Source organism: Pristiophorus japonicus, chromosome 5, assembly GCF_044704955.1.
Source record: "Pristiophorus japonicus isolate sPriJap1 chromosome 5, sPriJap1.hap1, whole genome shotgun sequence".
Lineage (NCBI taxonomy): Eukaryota > Metazoa > Chordata > Chondrichthyes > Pristiophoridae > Pristiophorus > Pristiophorus japonicus.
In genome coordinates, this window is record NC_091981.1 from 37,499,637 (window position 1) to 37,514,200 (window position 14,564).

Sequence of the window (14,564 nt, forward strand, 5' to 3'; positions counted from 1 at the left end):
GCAGCATTATCTATATTGCATAATATTAGATTACAGACCATAGCCATGGCTCGATGGTAGTACTCTTGCCTCACAGTCCAAAGGTCATGGATTCAAGCCCCACTCTATTCAAAACTACATTCAAAAATACTTTATTGGCTTTGAGCTCTATCTCGAATCTGCAATCCCTGTGAAATTGCCCCTCATGTTCCAGCATGAAGTCAGCCTTTAGGAGGTGATGAAGGTGGAGGTAAATTGCCATTAAAAAAGTGTAAAAAAGGCCAGCAACTAGTACAGAATGTTGCCTAATTTTGGCCCTGTTGCAGTTGGGAGTTGGAAGCTCCTACCTAAAGCAGGAGAGAGTTTCATCAAGGAGTCAGGGAAGGACACTGCTCTATTTTGCAGCAGATCTGTGCACTGGACACAGAGTCCTCAGGACATCCAGGAAACCTTGGGAGAGGGAGGGCCAGGCAGGGGGTCTTGAGGTGCACCTTTTAGACTTGGCCCACATGATCAGGCAAGTGTTTTCAGGCCATTTCTAGGCACTTCTTGACATACATTAGGATCTTTAGAGCAGGACCAAAAGGGAAGAAAATTTCAATGCATTAATAAAACCTTGTTTGGAAATAACATTTGATTCCCTTCATGATTATGTGGAGTGACTGGAGAAGCTGGGGTTATTCTCCTTAGAGCAGATAGAGTTGAGAGGAGATTTGATGGAGGTGTTCAAAATCATGAACGGTTTTAATAGAGTAGATAAGGAGACTTGGGGCAAAAATCGCCCCTTCCCTTAAGGCCTGTTACTGGCCACGCTGTGGAGTGGAATGGCCGCCGATTTTTGTGTAATGGCCACCATTTTAAACATTCCACTCCTGCGTTATCCCGGCGGTGACCTGCTCCCCCCACCCCCTACCGCTCTTCTGCTGCTGATCCGTCCTAAGTGTGTCATCAGAGCACACACCACTGATGTTCCCCCGAACCCAAAATACCGCACAGAAAATCTTGCTCCCGCCGCTCGGTACCACAGACAGCTTTTTCTGTCAGTGCACTGTGCTTGGAGTGCTTCTAAAATGCCGGTGCGGCTGCCATTAAAGGGGAGGATTTACTGCCGCTGCCACCATCTTTTTTCTTGTCTGCCAACTGCCATGTCAGGCCAGCAATCATGCCCCCGGGTTCGGCCGGGCCGCCAACAGGCAGCTTGGCACCCCATCTTAGGTGCCAGGATGCTGGCCAGGCCAAAACCCTCCCTGATGGCCCAGTGGACCTAATTTAAAGAATCACAGAGGGTCTCCCCTTTAAATGAAGGAGAGAGACGTGGTGACGCACCAGCATGATGATGTCATCAGCGCTACTCTGTGCTGATGACTGACAGCGGTAGACATTCCCCCGCTCCCAACTTCCGCCCCTCTACTTACCGAACTTCCGTTCACCGCCGCACTTCCGCTCCCTTCATGACCCACCTGCAGGCCGCTCAAAAAAAAAAGCTAAAGAGCCAATTTCCTGCAAGAGGCCACCACAGTCGAAACATGGGAGGTGCGTCGCATTTGCGGCGGGGGCTAATTTTGGCTCAACTGTTTCCAGTTGCAGATGGGTCGGTAACCAGAGGACACAGATTTAAGGTGATTCCCAAAAGAACCAGAGGAGACATGAGAAAACTTTTATTTACATGGCAAGTTGTTGTCATCTGGGATGCACTGCCTGAAAGGATGGTGGAATCAGATTCAATAGTGACATTCAAAAGGGAATTGGATAAATACTTAGAGGGAAAAAGAATTGCAGGGCTACAGAGAAAGGGCAGCGGGGGTGGTGGGGTAGTGGGATTAATTGGATAGCTCTGCCAAAGAGCTGGCACAGGCACGATGGGCCAAATGGTCTTCTTCTGTGCTGTGTCATTCTATGATTGTCGAAGAACAGGCACCAAGGGTAACAGTAAGAATGTTGTCCGATTGCTTTGAGTGAGATGTTCCTGTCACTGATGGATAAGGACAAAATGATTTAGGACAGTTTGGGGAAACATCTCCATGAAGGAGTAGCAGAGTGATCGGCAGATGGGCTGCTTGGTAGTTATGGAGGGCAGCTACATGTCACCAAGGCCTGAGTTGGGTTTGATGTCCAAGATGGATGGCAAGACCCATTTGGTACTGGGCTCGGATCATAGTCAGCTGATGGTCTCCTTTATCAGCTGAGCCTGCAGATGTCTGACAGCTGACACAACTCAAGTTATTGCTCTGTGAGGGAGGCACAGGTCAAGCATTAATGAGTGGTCACCCGGAGTGGGCCTTTAGACAGTGAGATGTGGCTACTGGGGCGGATCGGGTCTGGAGCCTGGCATTTCAGCACGGGGCTTGCTGTTCCGCCTCTTGTTCCTTCTCAAAGTAGAAATACAGGGGAAGGCTAACTGGTCACCAAAACCAAGTTTGAAACTTAAAAAAAAATGCAAAACAATACATGAAAAAACACTAACAATACTGAAATAAAATTTAAACATACTTCAAAAAACTTAAAAACTCTTCAAAAGGGGAGAAATGTGGGTAATTTGCACTTCCCATTAACACCCCCGCGGGCACTAACAGGGCACTAATGATTTTGCAACCAGGCATTGTTGCTTGTGCCATCCTGTGCAACATGCAATCAGGCTGCGTTGGTGTCCTGGGGAGGTCCCTTCCACCCATTGGAAGGGAAGAGAACCTTCCTGCATGCTGTGACTGCCTCCATAAGCATATGGAGGAAGTCATGGGAGAGCCAGGATGCAGCCATGTATCTTTGTGCAGTGCTTGTCAGTGTTTACAGCACCTCAATGCTGCAGAACACTGACTTTCTGAATCCATACTGACTATTTTTTGTTATATTTGCTGACTCTAGATGCTCTTTCTCTCACTTCTTCGAATCTAGATTCCAGTATCTTTCCTGCCACTGACAGTAAGCTGACTGTTCTATAGTTCCCAGGTTCTGTTCTATCTCCCTTAATATAGGAGCAACATTAGCTATCCACAGTTGTCGAGCACTATCCCCTCTTCTGTGGAACTTTTATATATATGAACTAGTGCCTCTCCTATCTCCTCCCTAGTTTCCTTGAGCATGTGTGGGTACATGATGTTATGTATGCAACCCTAGGTAACCTGTATCATACCGCCACCAGAGGGCATACCTGTTGGAGTCCCAAGGGATACCAGCATCCCTTGGAAGCACTGTATATAAGCAGGCTTTAAATGCTGTACCAAAACTCTGGAGTTTGAATAAAGAAGCTAAGGTCATTCATGTCTACAGTACTCAGTTACATTACTTTATTATGAACATAGCAACTGGCGACGGGATAACAAACAATCACGTGAAAATGCAGAGTACTGTTGGTATCCTGGAGAAATTCTCAGAAGGGGATGACTGGGAGGCCTTCGTGGAGCGACTCGACCAATACTTCGTGGCCAACGAGCTGGAAGGGGATGAAAACGCTGCCAAACGAAGGGCGATCCTCCCCACCACCTGTGGGGCAACAACCTATGGCCTCATGAAGAATCTTCTAGCTCCAGTGAAACCAACAACCAAATTATATGAAGAACTGTGTATGCTGGTCTGGGAGCACCTAAATCCGAAGGAAAGCGTTCTGATGGCAAGGTATCGGTTTTACACATGTCAACAGTCTGAAGGCCAGGAAATGGCGAGCTACATCGCCGAGCTAAGGCACCTTATAAGACATTGCAAATTCGATGGATTCCTTGAGAAAATGCTAAGAGACTTCATTCTGCTTGGCATTGGCCATGAGGTTATCTTTCGCAAACTATTGACTGTTGAAACACCGAACCTAAGCAAAGCCATAACGATAACCCAGGCATTTATGTCTACCAGCGATAACACCAAACAAATTTCGCAGCATAAAGAGGTTTCGGCAAGTACTGTACACAAAGTAACAGGCAGGAATGCATATGGCAGAACGTACACGCCTGCAGCTGCCCGACCTCAGATGACCCAGAATTGCCATCAAACGTTAATGCGAGGCAGTTAACACCTTGTTGGCGCTGCGGAGGTGATCATCGAGCCCATCAATGCCGCTTGAAACATTGGGCCCAAGTTTCCACACGATAAAAAACGGGCGCCCCTCCGAGCTGGGCGCCCGTTTTTCCCGCCGAAAACGGCGCCGGAAAAAAACGCGCGATTCTGGAGCGCCCTGCAGCTCCATGTCTGCTTTGCGTGGCGCCCAGGGGGGCGAAGCCTACCACTCGCGCCGATTTTGTAAGTGGGAGGGGGCGGGTACCATTTAAATTAGTTTTTTTCCTGCTGGCAACCCTGCGCGTGCGCGTTGGAGCGTTCGCGCACGCGCAGTGTGAAGGAAACATTGGCACTCGGCCATTTTTGTCGTTCTTTGTAGCTGTTTAATTTTTGAACATTTTTTAATAAAAGCACATTGCCCTTCCATGATCAGCACTGAGGCTTCTTGCAGCAGTGAGAAGGCTGCAGGAAGCCTCAGAAGTTGAGGCATCCATTTCCCGACGGCCTTCTCCCCCCCTGCCGTCGGGAATGGGTGCTCAACTTCTGAGGCTTCCTGCAGCCTTCTCACTGTCTCCTTACCCCCCGCCGCCCGCCATCAGGAACGGCTTCCTCCCCCCCCACCCGCTGAGGTCGGTCGGTCGGTCATTAATACCAATGCCTCTGCCCGCATCCAAAGATGGGCGCTCACGCTGTCTGCATACAACTATGTAATCCGTCACAGACCAGGCACAGAGAACTGCGCTGATGCTCTCAGTCGGCTACCATTGCCCACCACTGGGGTGGAAATGGCACAGCCTGCAGACTTGCTCTTGGTGATGGATGCATTTGAAAACGAAAAGTCACCCATTATGGCCCGCCAGATCAGGACCTGCACCAGCCAGGATCCTTTACTCTCCCTTGTAAATAACTGTGTCCTCCATGGTAGCTGGTCCAGCGTCCCAGCAGAGATGCATGAAGAGATCAAGCCGTTCCAGTGGCGCAAAGACGAAATGTCCATACAGGCGTACTGACTTTTGTGGGGCAATCGCGTGGTTTTGCCCAAGAAAGGCAGGGAAACGTTCATACACGACCTACACAGTACCCACCCAGGCATATTAATGATGAAAGCTATAGCCAGATCCCATGTGTGGTGACCCAGCATCGACTCAGATTTGGAGTCATGCGTGCACCAATGCAACACTTGCTCTCAATTGAGCAATGCACCGAGCTAAGTTTGTGGTCATGGCCCTCCAAACCGTGATCTTGGATCCACGTTGACTTTGCGGGCCCGTTTCTAGGCAAAATGTTTTTGGTTGTTGTGGATGCTTATTCAGAATGGATTGAGTGTGTAATAATGTCTGTAAGCACATCCACCGCCACCATCGAAAGCCTACGAGCCATGTTCGCCACGCACGGCCTGCCTGATGTCCATCTCAGCGACAATGGGCTGTGCTTCACCAGTGCTGAATTCAAGGAATTCATGACCTGCAATGGAATCAAGCACGTCACATCTGCCCCATTCAAGACCACATCCAATGGCCAGGCAGAACGGGCAGTTCAAACCATCAAGCAAAGCTTGAAACGTGTGTCGGAAGGATCCCTGCAGACCCGCCTATCATAAGTCCTGCTCCAGCACCAGACACCACTCGCTCACCGGGGTTCCCCCAACGAGCTGCTCATGAAAATGGCGCTCAAAACAAGGCTCTCCCTTGTCCACCCTGATCTCCATGATCATGTCGAGGACAGGCAGCATCAACAAAGCATGTACCATGATCGCGCAAACTTGTCACACGATATTGAAGTCAATGACGCTGTATTTATATTCAACTATGGGCATGGTCCCAAATGGCTTGCTGGCACTGTCATAGCCAAAGAAGGGAGTTGGGTGTTTCAGGTCAAACTTGCAAATGGACTAACTTGCAGAAAGCATTTGGACCAAACCAAACTGCGATTCACAGACAGCCACGAGCAACCCGAAGAGGACACCACCAACTTCGACCCTCCAACACACACACAGGTGGCAACCGACATCACGAAGCTCAACTCCCCATCATCCAGCAGCCCAGCAAGGCCAGCTGCCCAGCAGCCCAGCGAAGAACCAACCAACTCACCCACACCTGCATTTATACCGAAACGATCGACAAGGGAGCGAAAAGCCCCAGATCGTCTCACCCTGTAAATAAGTGTACTATTGACTTTGGGAGGGAGTGATGTTATGTGTGCAACCCTAAGTAACCTGTATCATATCACCACCAGAGGGCATACCTGTTGGAGTCCGAAGGGATCCCAGCATCTCTTGGGAGCACTGTATATAAGCAGGCCTCCCATGCTGTACCAATACTCTGGAGTTTGAATAAAGGAGCTAAGGTCACACTTACTCATGTCCACAGTACTCAGTTACATTACTTTATTATGAACATAACACATACCATCTGGACCTTGGGTCTTATCCTCTCTTAGCACTGTTAGTTTGTCAATTATTTTCTCCCTTTCTATCCCAACTGTAGTAATATTCTTTATAAGAATAATTAAAAGATCTATCCAATTAGTCTCATGGCCCCCGTTCTTTCTCTGTAGCCCTGCAAATATTTCCTTTCCAAGTGTATATCGTAATCCATTTTGAAAGTTACTATTGAATCTGCTTCCACCATCTTTTGAGGCAGTGCATTCTAGATCACAACAACTTGTGTAAAATAAATTCTCCTCATCTCCCCTCTGGTTCTTACAGAACTCTTAAAAACAAAAATAAAAATGTTTAATGCCTCACCTGCAGGTTTCTGCCAGTGCTCTTCTTGGCTTTCGTTAGTTACTAAAGGGGGAAAACAGTGAAGAATTGATTTGATAGCTGAACAGTATGGAAGTAGGTCATGTTTAAAGAAATTCAACAACATTTGAACACTGGCATAAATCAGATTAAAATATTCTAGTTGAAGCTAAAATACTTTGAAAAATACTTCCGAGAGAGAGGAGCATAGAGCGGGGCGGGGGGGTGGGGTGGAGAGGGGGCGGTTGGCGGGGAGGAGTGAGGGGGAAGGGGAAAGGAAGTGGGGCAAAGGAGAGGGTGAGAGGGGAGTCAACAGAGACATTCCACCAGGGTCTGCTAGAGTTGCACCAAATTATAGGAATTAAAATGACTTTTTGCGTGAATCAATTCAATTGTTAGCGGGCACGCAACCTGAAACAGTAACTCAGATGAACGTTTACGTCAGGTTAAGTTGCTGGAGGATTGAATGTCAAGTCACATGCCCAGTTGCTCTGTTCTGTCGGCCATTGTAATCTGTATCACCAAGCCCAAGAGGTAAGTGACCTGGCAGCAGGTGCACTGAACTCCAGAACTACCGTGGATCAGTGGACAACCTTGGAGGAACTTGGGAAGTTTGAATCCTTACTGATAACCAAGGAAAAACTCAGACAAGCAGTGACATGAGTAGGAAACATCACCTCCCTGTATGGAAGATGAATTGTTGCCGTATATAGGTTTAATTCCCAATGAACGGTCTCTCCCCAGTGTGAACTCACTGGTGTGTCAGCAGGTTGGATGACTGAGTGAATCCCTTCCCACACTCGGAGCAGGGGAACGACCGCTCCCCGGTGTGACTGCAGCGATGAGTTTTCAGCTCGGATGGGTAATTGAATCCCTTCCCATAGTCCCCACATTCCCACGGCTTCTCCATGGTGTGGGTGTCCTTGTGTCTCTCCAGCTTGGATGATCAGTTGAAGCCTCGTCCACACACAGAACACGTGTACAGTTTCTCCCCGCTATGAATGGTGTGATGTTTTTTCAGGCTGTGTAACTGGTTAAAGCTCTTTCCACAGTCAGTTCACTGGAACACTCTCATTTGGGTGTATGTGAATCGGTGCTTTTCCAGTCACACTGATGTTTGAAATGTATTCCCACAGACAGAACTGGCAAACATTTCTCCTCCCACATTCAAAGGCCGATGATATTCAGGTGCTGAGGAATCGAGTGAGTCCATTAGATTTTGACATGTGTGGGAAGGGATTCACTCAGTACTGTTCCTTACTTAAAAACCAGTGAGTTCACACTGGGGAAAGACCATTCACCTGCTCAGTGTGTGGGAAGGGATTCACTCATTCATCCAATCTGCTGACACACCAGCGAGTTCACACTGGGGAGAGGCTGTTCACCTGCTCAGTGTGTGGGAAGGGATTCACTCATTCATCCAATCTGCTGACACACCAGCGAGTTCACACTGGGGAGAGGCTGTTCACCTGCTCTGTGTGTGGGAAGGGACTCACTCAGTCACCCACCCTGCTGAGACACCAGCGAGTTCAGAAGTGTTTGCAGGGTTTGGATTCTGCTCTTTTTGCTGCCGTTATTACATCCTTTTGATGGAAGAGTCTGGACTGTATAAACTTATGTTTCAAGTCGATATAACTGCTTTGTTTGTCTGTTCAAAATATCTGAAACCCTTCCCTTGAAGAAGAGAATTAGCACAGAATTCTGCATCTTGGCAAAAGCACCAAGTGTGGTGTCAGAAATCTAAATCTTGGGGCCAGAAGAGGGAGAAAGGCTGAGAGTTATCGCATTTATGAAGCTTCTCATAAAACTTCTGTTGGCTTTCCAGGTGGGAATGTTTAAAAATTGGTGAGAAAGAAAAATCCTATCTAACGAGTCAATCTTAAAGAAAGAAAGATGTGCATTTATATAGAGCCTTTCATGACCTCAGGACGTCCCAAACCACTTTACAGCCAATGAAGTATTTTTGATGTGTAGTCATTGTTGTAATGTGGCAGCCAATTTGCACACAGCAAAGAGCAATGTGATAATCACCAGATAATCTGTTTTAATGATGTTGGTTGAGAAATCAATATTGTCCAGGACACTGGGGAGAACAGCCTGCACGTTTTTGAAATATTGCAATGGAATCTTTTACGTTCACCTGAGAGGGCAGACAGGACCTCAGTTTAGCATTTCATCCAAACGACAGCACCCCTGACAGCCATCTGTGGCTAACTAAAGAAATAAAGGATGGTATCCAATTAAAAACAGGGGCATTCAAACTGGGCAAAATTAGTGGGAGGACAGAAGACTGGGAAGCTTTTAAAAGCCAGCAAAGAATGACTAAAAAATTATGAAGGGAAGATAGACTATGAAAGTAAACTAGCGCAAAATATAAAAACAGATAGTAAGAGTTTCTATAGGTATATAAAAAGGAAAAAGGTGACTAAAGTAAATGTTGGTCCCTTAGAGGATGAGACCGGGGAATTAGTAATGGGGAACATGGAGATGGCAGAAACTGTGAACAAATATTTTGTATCAGTCTTTACAGTAGACGAAACTAACAATATTCTGACAGTGGATAGTCAAGGAGCTATAGGGGAGAGGAACTTAACACAATCACAATCACTAAGGAGGTGGTACTCAGTAAGATAATGGGACTAAAGGCAGATAAATCCCCTGGACCTGATGGCTTGCATCCCAGGGTCTTAAGAGAAGTAACGACGGGGATTGTGGATGCATTGGTTGTAATTTACCAAAATTACCTGGATTCTGGGGAGGTCCCAGCAGATTGGAAAACTGCAAATGTAACGCCCCTATTTAAAAAAGGAGGCAAACAAAAAGCAGGAAACTATAGACCAGTTAGCCTAACATCTGTGGTTGGGAAAATGTTGGAGTCCATTATTAAAGAAGCAGTAGCAGGACATTTGGAATAACAAAATTCGGTCAGGCAGAATCAGCATGGATTTATGAAGGGGAAGTCATGTTTGACAAATTTGCTGGAGTTCTTCGAGGATGTAATGAACAGGGTGGATAAAGGGGAACCAGTGGTTGTCGTGTATTTGGACTTCCAGAAGGTATTTGACAAGGTGCCAGATAAAAGTTACTGCACAAGATAAAAGTTCATGGGGTTGAGGGTAATATATTAGCATGGATAGAGGATTGGCTAACAAACAGAGAACAGAGAGTTGGGATAAATGGTTCATTCTCTGGTTGGCAACCAGTAACTAGTGGGGTGCCATGGTGATCAGTGCTGGGACCTCAACTATTTACAATCTATATTAACGACTTGGAAGAAGGGACTGAGTGTAACGTAGCCAAGTTTGCTGACGATACAAAGATGGGAGGAAAAGCAATATGTGCGGAGAACACAACAAATCTGCAAAAGAACACACAGACAGGCTAAGTGAGTGGGTAAAAATTTGTCAGATGGAGTTTTATGTTGGAAAGTGTGAGGTCATGCACTTTGGCAGAAAAAATCAAAGAGCAAGTTATTATTTAAATGGAGAAAGATTGCAAAGTGCCGCAGTACAGCATGACCTGGGGGTACTTGTGCATGAAACACAAAAGGATAGTACGCAGGTGCAGCAAGTGATCAGGAAGGCCAATGGTATCTTGGCCTTTATTGCAAAGGGGATGGAGTATAAAAGCAGGGAAGTCTTACTACAGCTATATAAAGTATTGATGACGTCACACCTGGAGTCCTGCGTGCAGTTTTGGCTTTCATATTTACGAAACGATATACTTGCTTTGGAGGCAGTTCAGAGAAGGTTCACTAGGTTGATTCCGGGGATGAGGGGGTTGACTTATGAGGAAAGGTTGAGTATGCTGGGCCTCTACTCATTGGAATTCAGAAGAATGAGAGAGGTGATCTTATCAAAAGATCTTATCAAAAGAGGGGGCTTGACAAGGTGGATGCAGAGAGGATGTTTCCACTGATGGGGGAGACTAGATCTAGAGGGCATGATCTTAGAATAAGGGGCCGCCCATTTAAAACAGAAATGAGGAGAAATTTCTTCTCTCAGAGGGTTGTAAATCTGTGGAATTTGCTGCCTCAGAGAGCTGTGGAAGCTGGGACATTAAATAAATTTAAGACAGAAATAGACAGTTTCTTAAAACGATAAGGGGATAAGGGGTTAGAGGGAGTGTGTGGGGATGTGGAGCTGAGTCCATGATCAGATCAGTCATGATCTTATTGAATGGTGGAGCAGGCTCGAGAGGCAGTATGGCCTACTCCTGTTCCTATTTCTTATGTTCTTATGTTCTTATACAGCCTGGATTATGTGGTCAAGTCTCTGGAGTGGGACTTCAACCAATGCCTTTTGACTCAGAGGCAAGAGTGTTACCAACTAAGCCATAGCTAACACCTGTGTGGAGGCCCCGACCTGCATGAAAACACCAGTGGCAGGTCAGGGTCTGGTAGCAGCGTGGAGGCATGCCACTTCAGGGAGCAGTACGAACTGCGCCGGCAGCGCACAGTGACATCATCAAGATCCAGGTCAGTGATTGGAGCGTGGGCAGATACAGCAGGAGCAGTAAGATCAGGGCTAAGGGGCGGTGAGAGACTGTAGAGGGATGTGAACGGGGCCCAGGGGAGGCGTGAGTTCGGAGCCAGGGGCCCAGGGGCAGCACGGGCCAGCCCACACTGCGATATGTGTGCGCACTAAGTCCGTGCAGCAGATCCAGTCATCTTGGGTAATCCTTGCCATTAGACCAAGACCTGGCTCTGTCAAGCCCATGTGGTGGCTGGTGTGCAACAGTCACCACACGTTAAAAAAAATCTACGCACATGCATCTTCCACCCTTCAGGATGTAGTTCAGGACCTGGAATTTTAGGCCCTTCATCGAAACACTTGTAAACTTATCCTTTTTTGGCGTGGAAGCAAGTCATCCTCATTTCGAGAGACCGCCTATGATAATGGAGCTAACACCTACTAGTGTTATTTGCTGTAGGTTCCACCAACACTGATCTCTTAATCCAAGTTCCTTGCGTAGCAACAGAGTTGTACTACATGTAGTGGCCTCAAATTCTGCTCTCGCACATTGGTATAGGAAGTGCATTTGCCACGGCTCATTTTGCAACTGGGAGTATTCCTGGCGGCTTTGTGCACCAACGGGAATGTGCTGTAATTTGATTTTCACTTCCTCCCTGTGGGAAGCACTTAGCCTTTAATTGACTTTCTCCCAATTAAGTGCATTTAATAAAAATGTACCATGGCTTCTCACTGCCCAGAGACGGTTATGCATCTTTTGACCCAGAAATCTCAAATTAATAAGGATATTTTTCACATTTGCTCAGACGTTCCTGAAACTGTTCTACGCACAGAGACAATAGACTTTTTACAAACAGGTACAAGATGGGCAACAAGAGAATGTTCTTTGATGTTTGGAAGGAAATAAAACCAAAGCATGCAGGATACATGTGTCAGCTCTGGCTCAGTGGGTAGGACACTTGCCTTCTGAGTCAGAAACTTTTGGTTTCAAGTCCTACTCCAGGGACTTGAGCACTAAAGCTAGGCTGACACTCCAGTGCAGTGCTGAGGGAATGCTGCACTGTTTCAGGTGCCGTCTTTCGGATGAGATGTTAAACTGAGGCCCTGTCTGCTCTCTCAGATGTAAAAGATTCCATGACACTATTTCGAAGAAGAGCAGGGGAGCTCTCCTGACTGTCCTGACCAATATTTATCCCTCAATCAACATAACAAAAACAAATCATCTGGTCATTATCACATTGCTGTTTGTGGGAGCTTACTGTGCACAAATTGGCTGCCTGCCATGTTTCCCACATTACAACAATGACTACACTCCAATGTACTTCATTGGCTATAAAGTGCTTTGAGACATCCGGTGGTCATGAAAGGTGCTATATAAATGCAAGTCTTTCTTTACACTGCAAGATGGCTTGACAACCCTCAATATTGTCCTGGAGTCTCCAAGAATTAAAGATTAATCGAGCAGCCTGGGAGAACAATCACAGGAGTGTTTAAAATAAATTGTGTATTTTTTAAATTTGCTATGTACATTTTTGTTTATTAGTTATAAAAATATTGGAGATGGGGGAAAAGGGATGTTTGACCAAAAGTCAAGAATCACCCAATTCAGGTCATGAAGAGTCTGTTCGCTTTCTAATTGGCTTGGGAAGACAGTGATCCGTGACCATGGACATGTTGGGTGACCAATAGCGGGAGTGGAAAGTGGGGTGGTTGGAGGCTGGAGCTCATGTGATAAAATGTCCCCAAATACGTTGAATTAGAGTTAGCAACCTTAACTGCAAGGAACCTTAAAAAGATAAAGAAATTTTAAATTACCTGGCGGTACACTATCCCTTGTTTCTGGTGGTGATATAATATGGACTGCCTGGATTAAATTATTAAACATGAGATTAACATTGGTAAAAGGGTTGGCCTGGAAAATGTATGGGTATCTTGGCAAAAATGCCATTGTTTCCAGCTCCTTGAGATCTGAATTCTTTATACCAATGGAGAGAATTTTGATGCCATCATCCTTCAAAGAAGCGGCAGCCTTTGCAACTTCATCCTGCGATCTCCTAGATGTAATTACTATTGCAATCTGAGGAACTCCTTCATGCTTTCGACTTCCAGTAGTGGCTGTGAAGAAGCTTTTGCGTAGATAATCCAAAGCATGGCCTGTATTCAATTCTGATCCACCCTTAAAATAGTATTTCTTCTTTAGGTAAGAAAGCAGCATACTCTTATCTTGAAATTTATCCAGTAAGAACTCAGTTCTCACTTGATCACTGTACTGAGCCAGTCCAATCCGGTATCTGTTTACACCAACATCCAGTCTGTAGACCATTTTTATCAGAAGGTTCCGCACCTGTTGGAATCCTGAACGAGCCAAATGTTGAGATCCGTCAATCAGAAAGACAATATCAGCATAATGTTCTGTAGGATCTGAGACAAACACTGAGTCAATACAAAAATACATTTGAATAACATCACAGTATTACTGCTGTTTGCGTTCTGGTGTCATTCATTCATCAGCACCATTATGTAGATCAGATACCATTAAAAATATCTTAATTTTAATTGACAAAAAAACATTTCACAATTGTTTTCGAGTGAACTAAATATGTGGAAGATGTAACAGTACTTAGCGTATATGATTCCTACCCTTAGAGTTATTGTCTTATTTATAAAATGAGAAGCGAAAAACAGCCTGGTATCATTTATTTCACGAGCAATAGATGGTTGGACAATCTTGGCATGAATACAATGCCCTATATATTGTCCCTATTTCCAAGTTTACCATCATCACAGGGAGCGAGGGACTGGGAGTGAGACTGAGAAAGAATGAGGCACAGAGTAGGACAGAAACAGAGACAGAGACAGAAAGTGAGGGAGAGGAAGAAAGACAGAGATAGAGAGAGAAAGAAACAGAAAGAGATAGAATTAGAGAGAGGTAGGGAGAGATTAAAAAGCTAGATGGAGGTAGAGAGAGAGAGAGAAAGAGAGAGGGATAGAGAGTCAGAGAGATAGAAAGAGACATACAAACTGAGAGTGTGGCAGAGAGAAAGATCGAGGGACATACAGAAAGAGATAGCAAGAGGGAATAGAGAGATAGAAATAGAGATACAGAATGAGACAGAGACAAACAGAAAGAGATAGAAAGAGAGAGAGACAGAAAGATAAAAAGGGTATAGGCAGAGAGATAGAGAACATGAGAAAGTGAGGGAAAGAAAGAGAGGGATAGAAACAGAGAAAGGCGAGACAGTCAGACCGCAACCATAAAGAAGCTGTTGCTATGTTAACAACAGTTGAAATTACGTAGGGGTGAAGTTCCTTGGAGCTTCTGTTGTTCGGTCACCATAATTTCAGCGAACATTCGGTGGAACTCTGTTTATGCGTGTAGCTGAAAT

The 14,564-nt window shown here is 45.7% G+C and overlaps 1 protein-coding gene across 1 annotated transcript in view; it reads right to left on the bottom strand.

Moving 5' to 3' along the window:
• Positions 1-14,564, bottom strand: part of LOC139264064 (collagen alpha-6(VI) chain-like) — a 178,460-nt gene that overhangs the window by 128,623 nt on the left and 35,273 nt on the right. Inside the window, exons 3-4 of the mRNA XM_070880162.1 lie at positions 12,994-13,599; positions 6,710-6,751 (exon numbers count right to left, since the gene is read on the bottom strand). Of these exons, the coding sequence (XP_070736263.1) occupies positions 6,710-6,751; positions 12,994-13,599 (648 nt within the window). The remainder of the gene's footprint in view (positions 1-6,709; positions 6,752-12,993; positions 13,600-14,564) is intronic.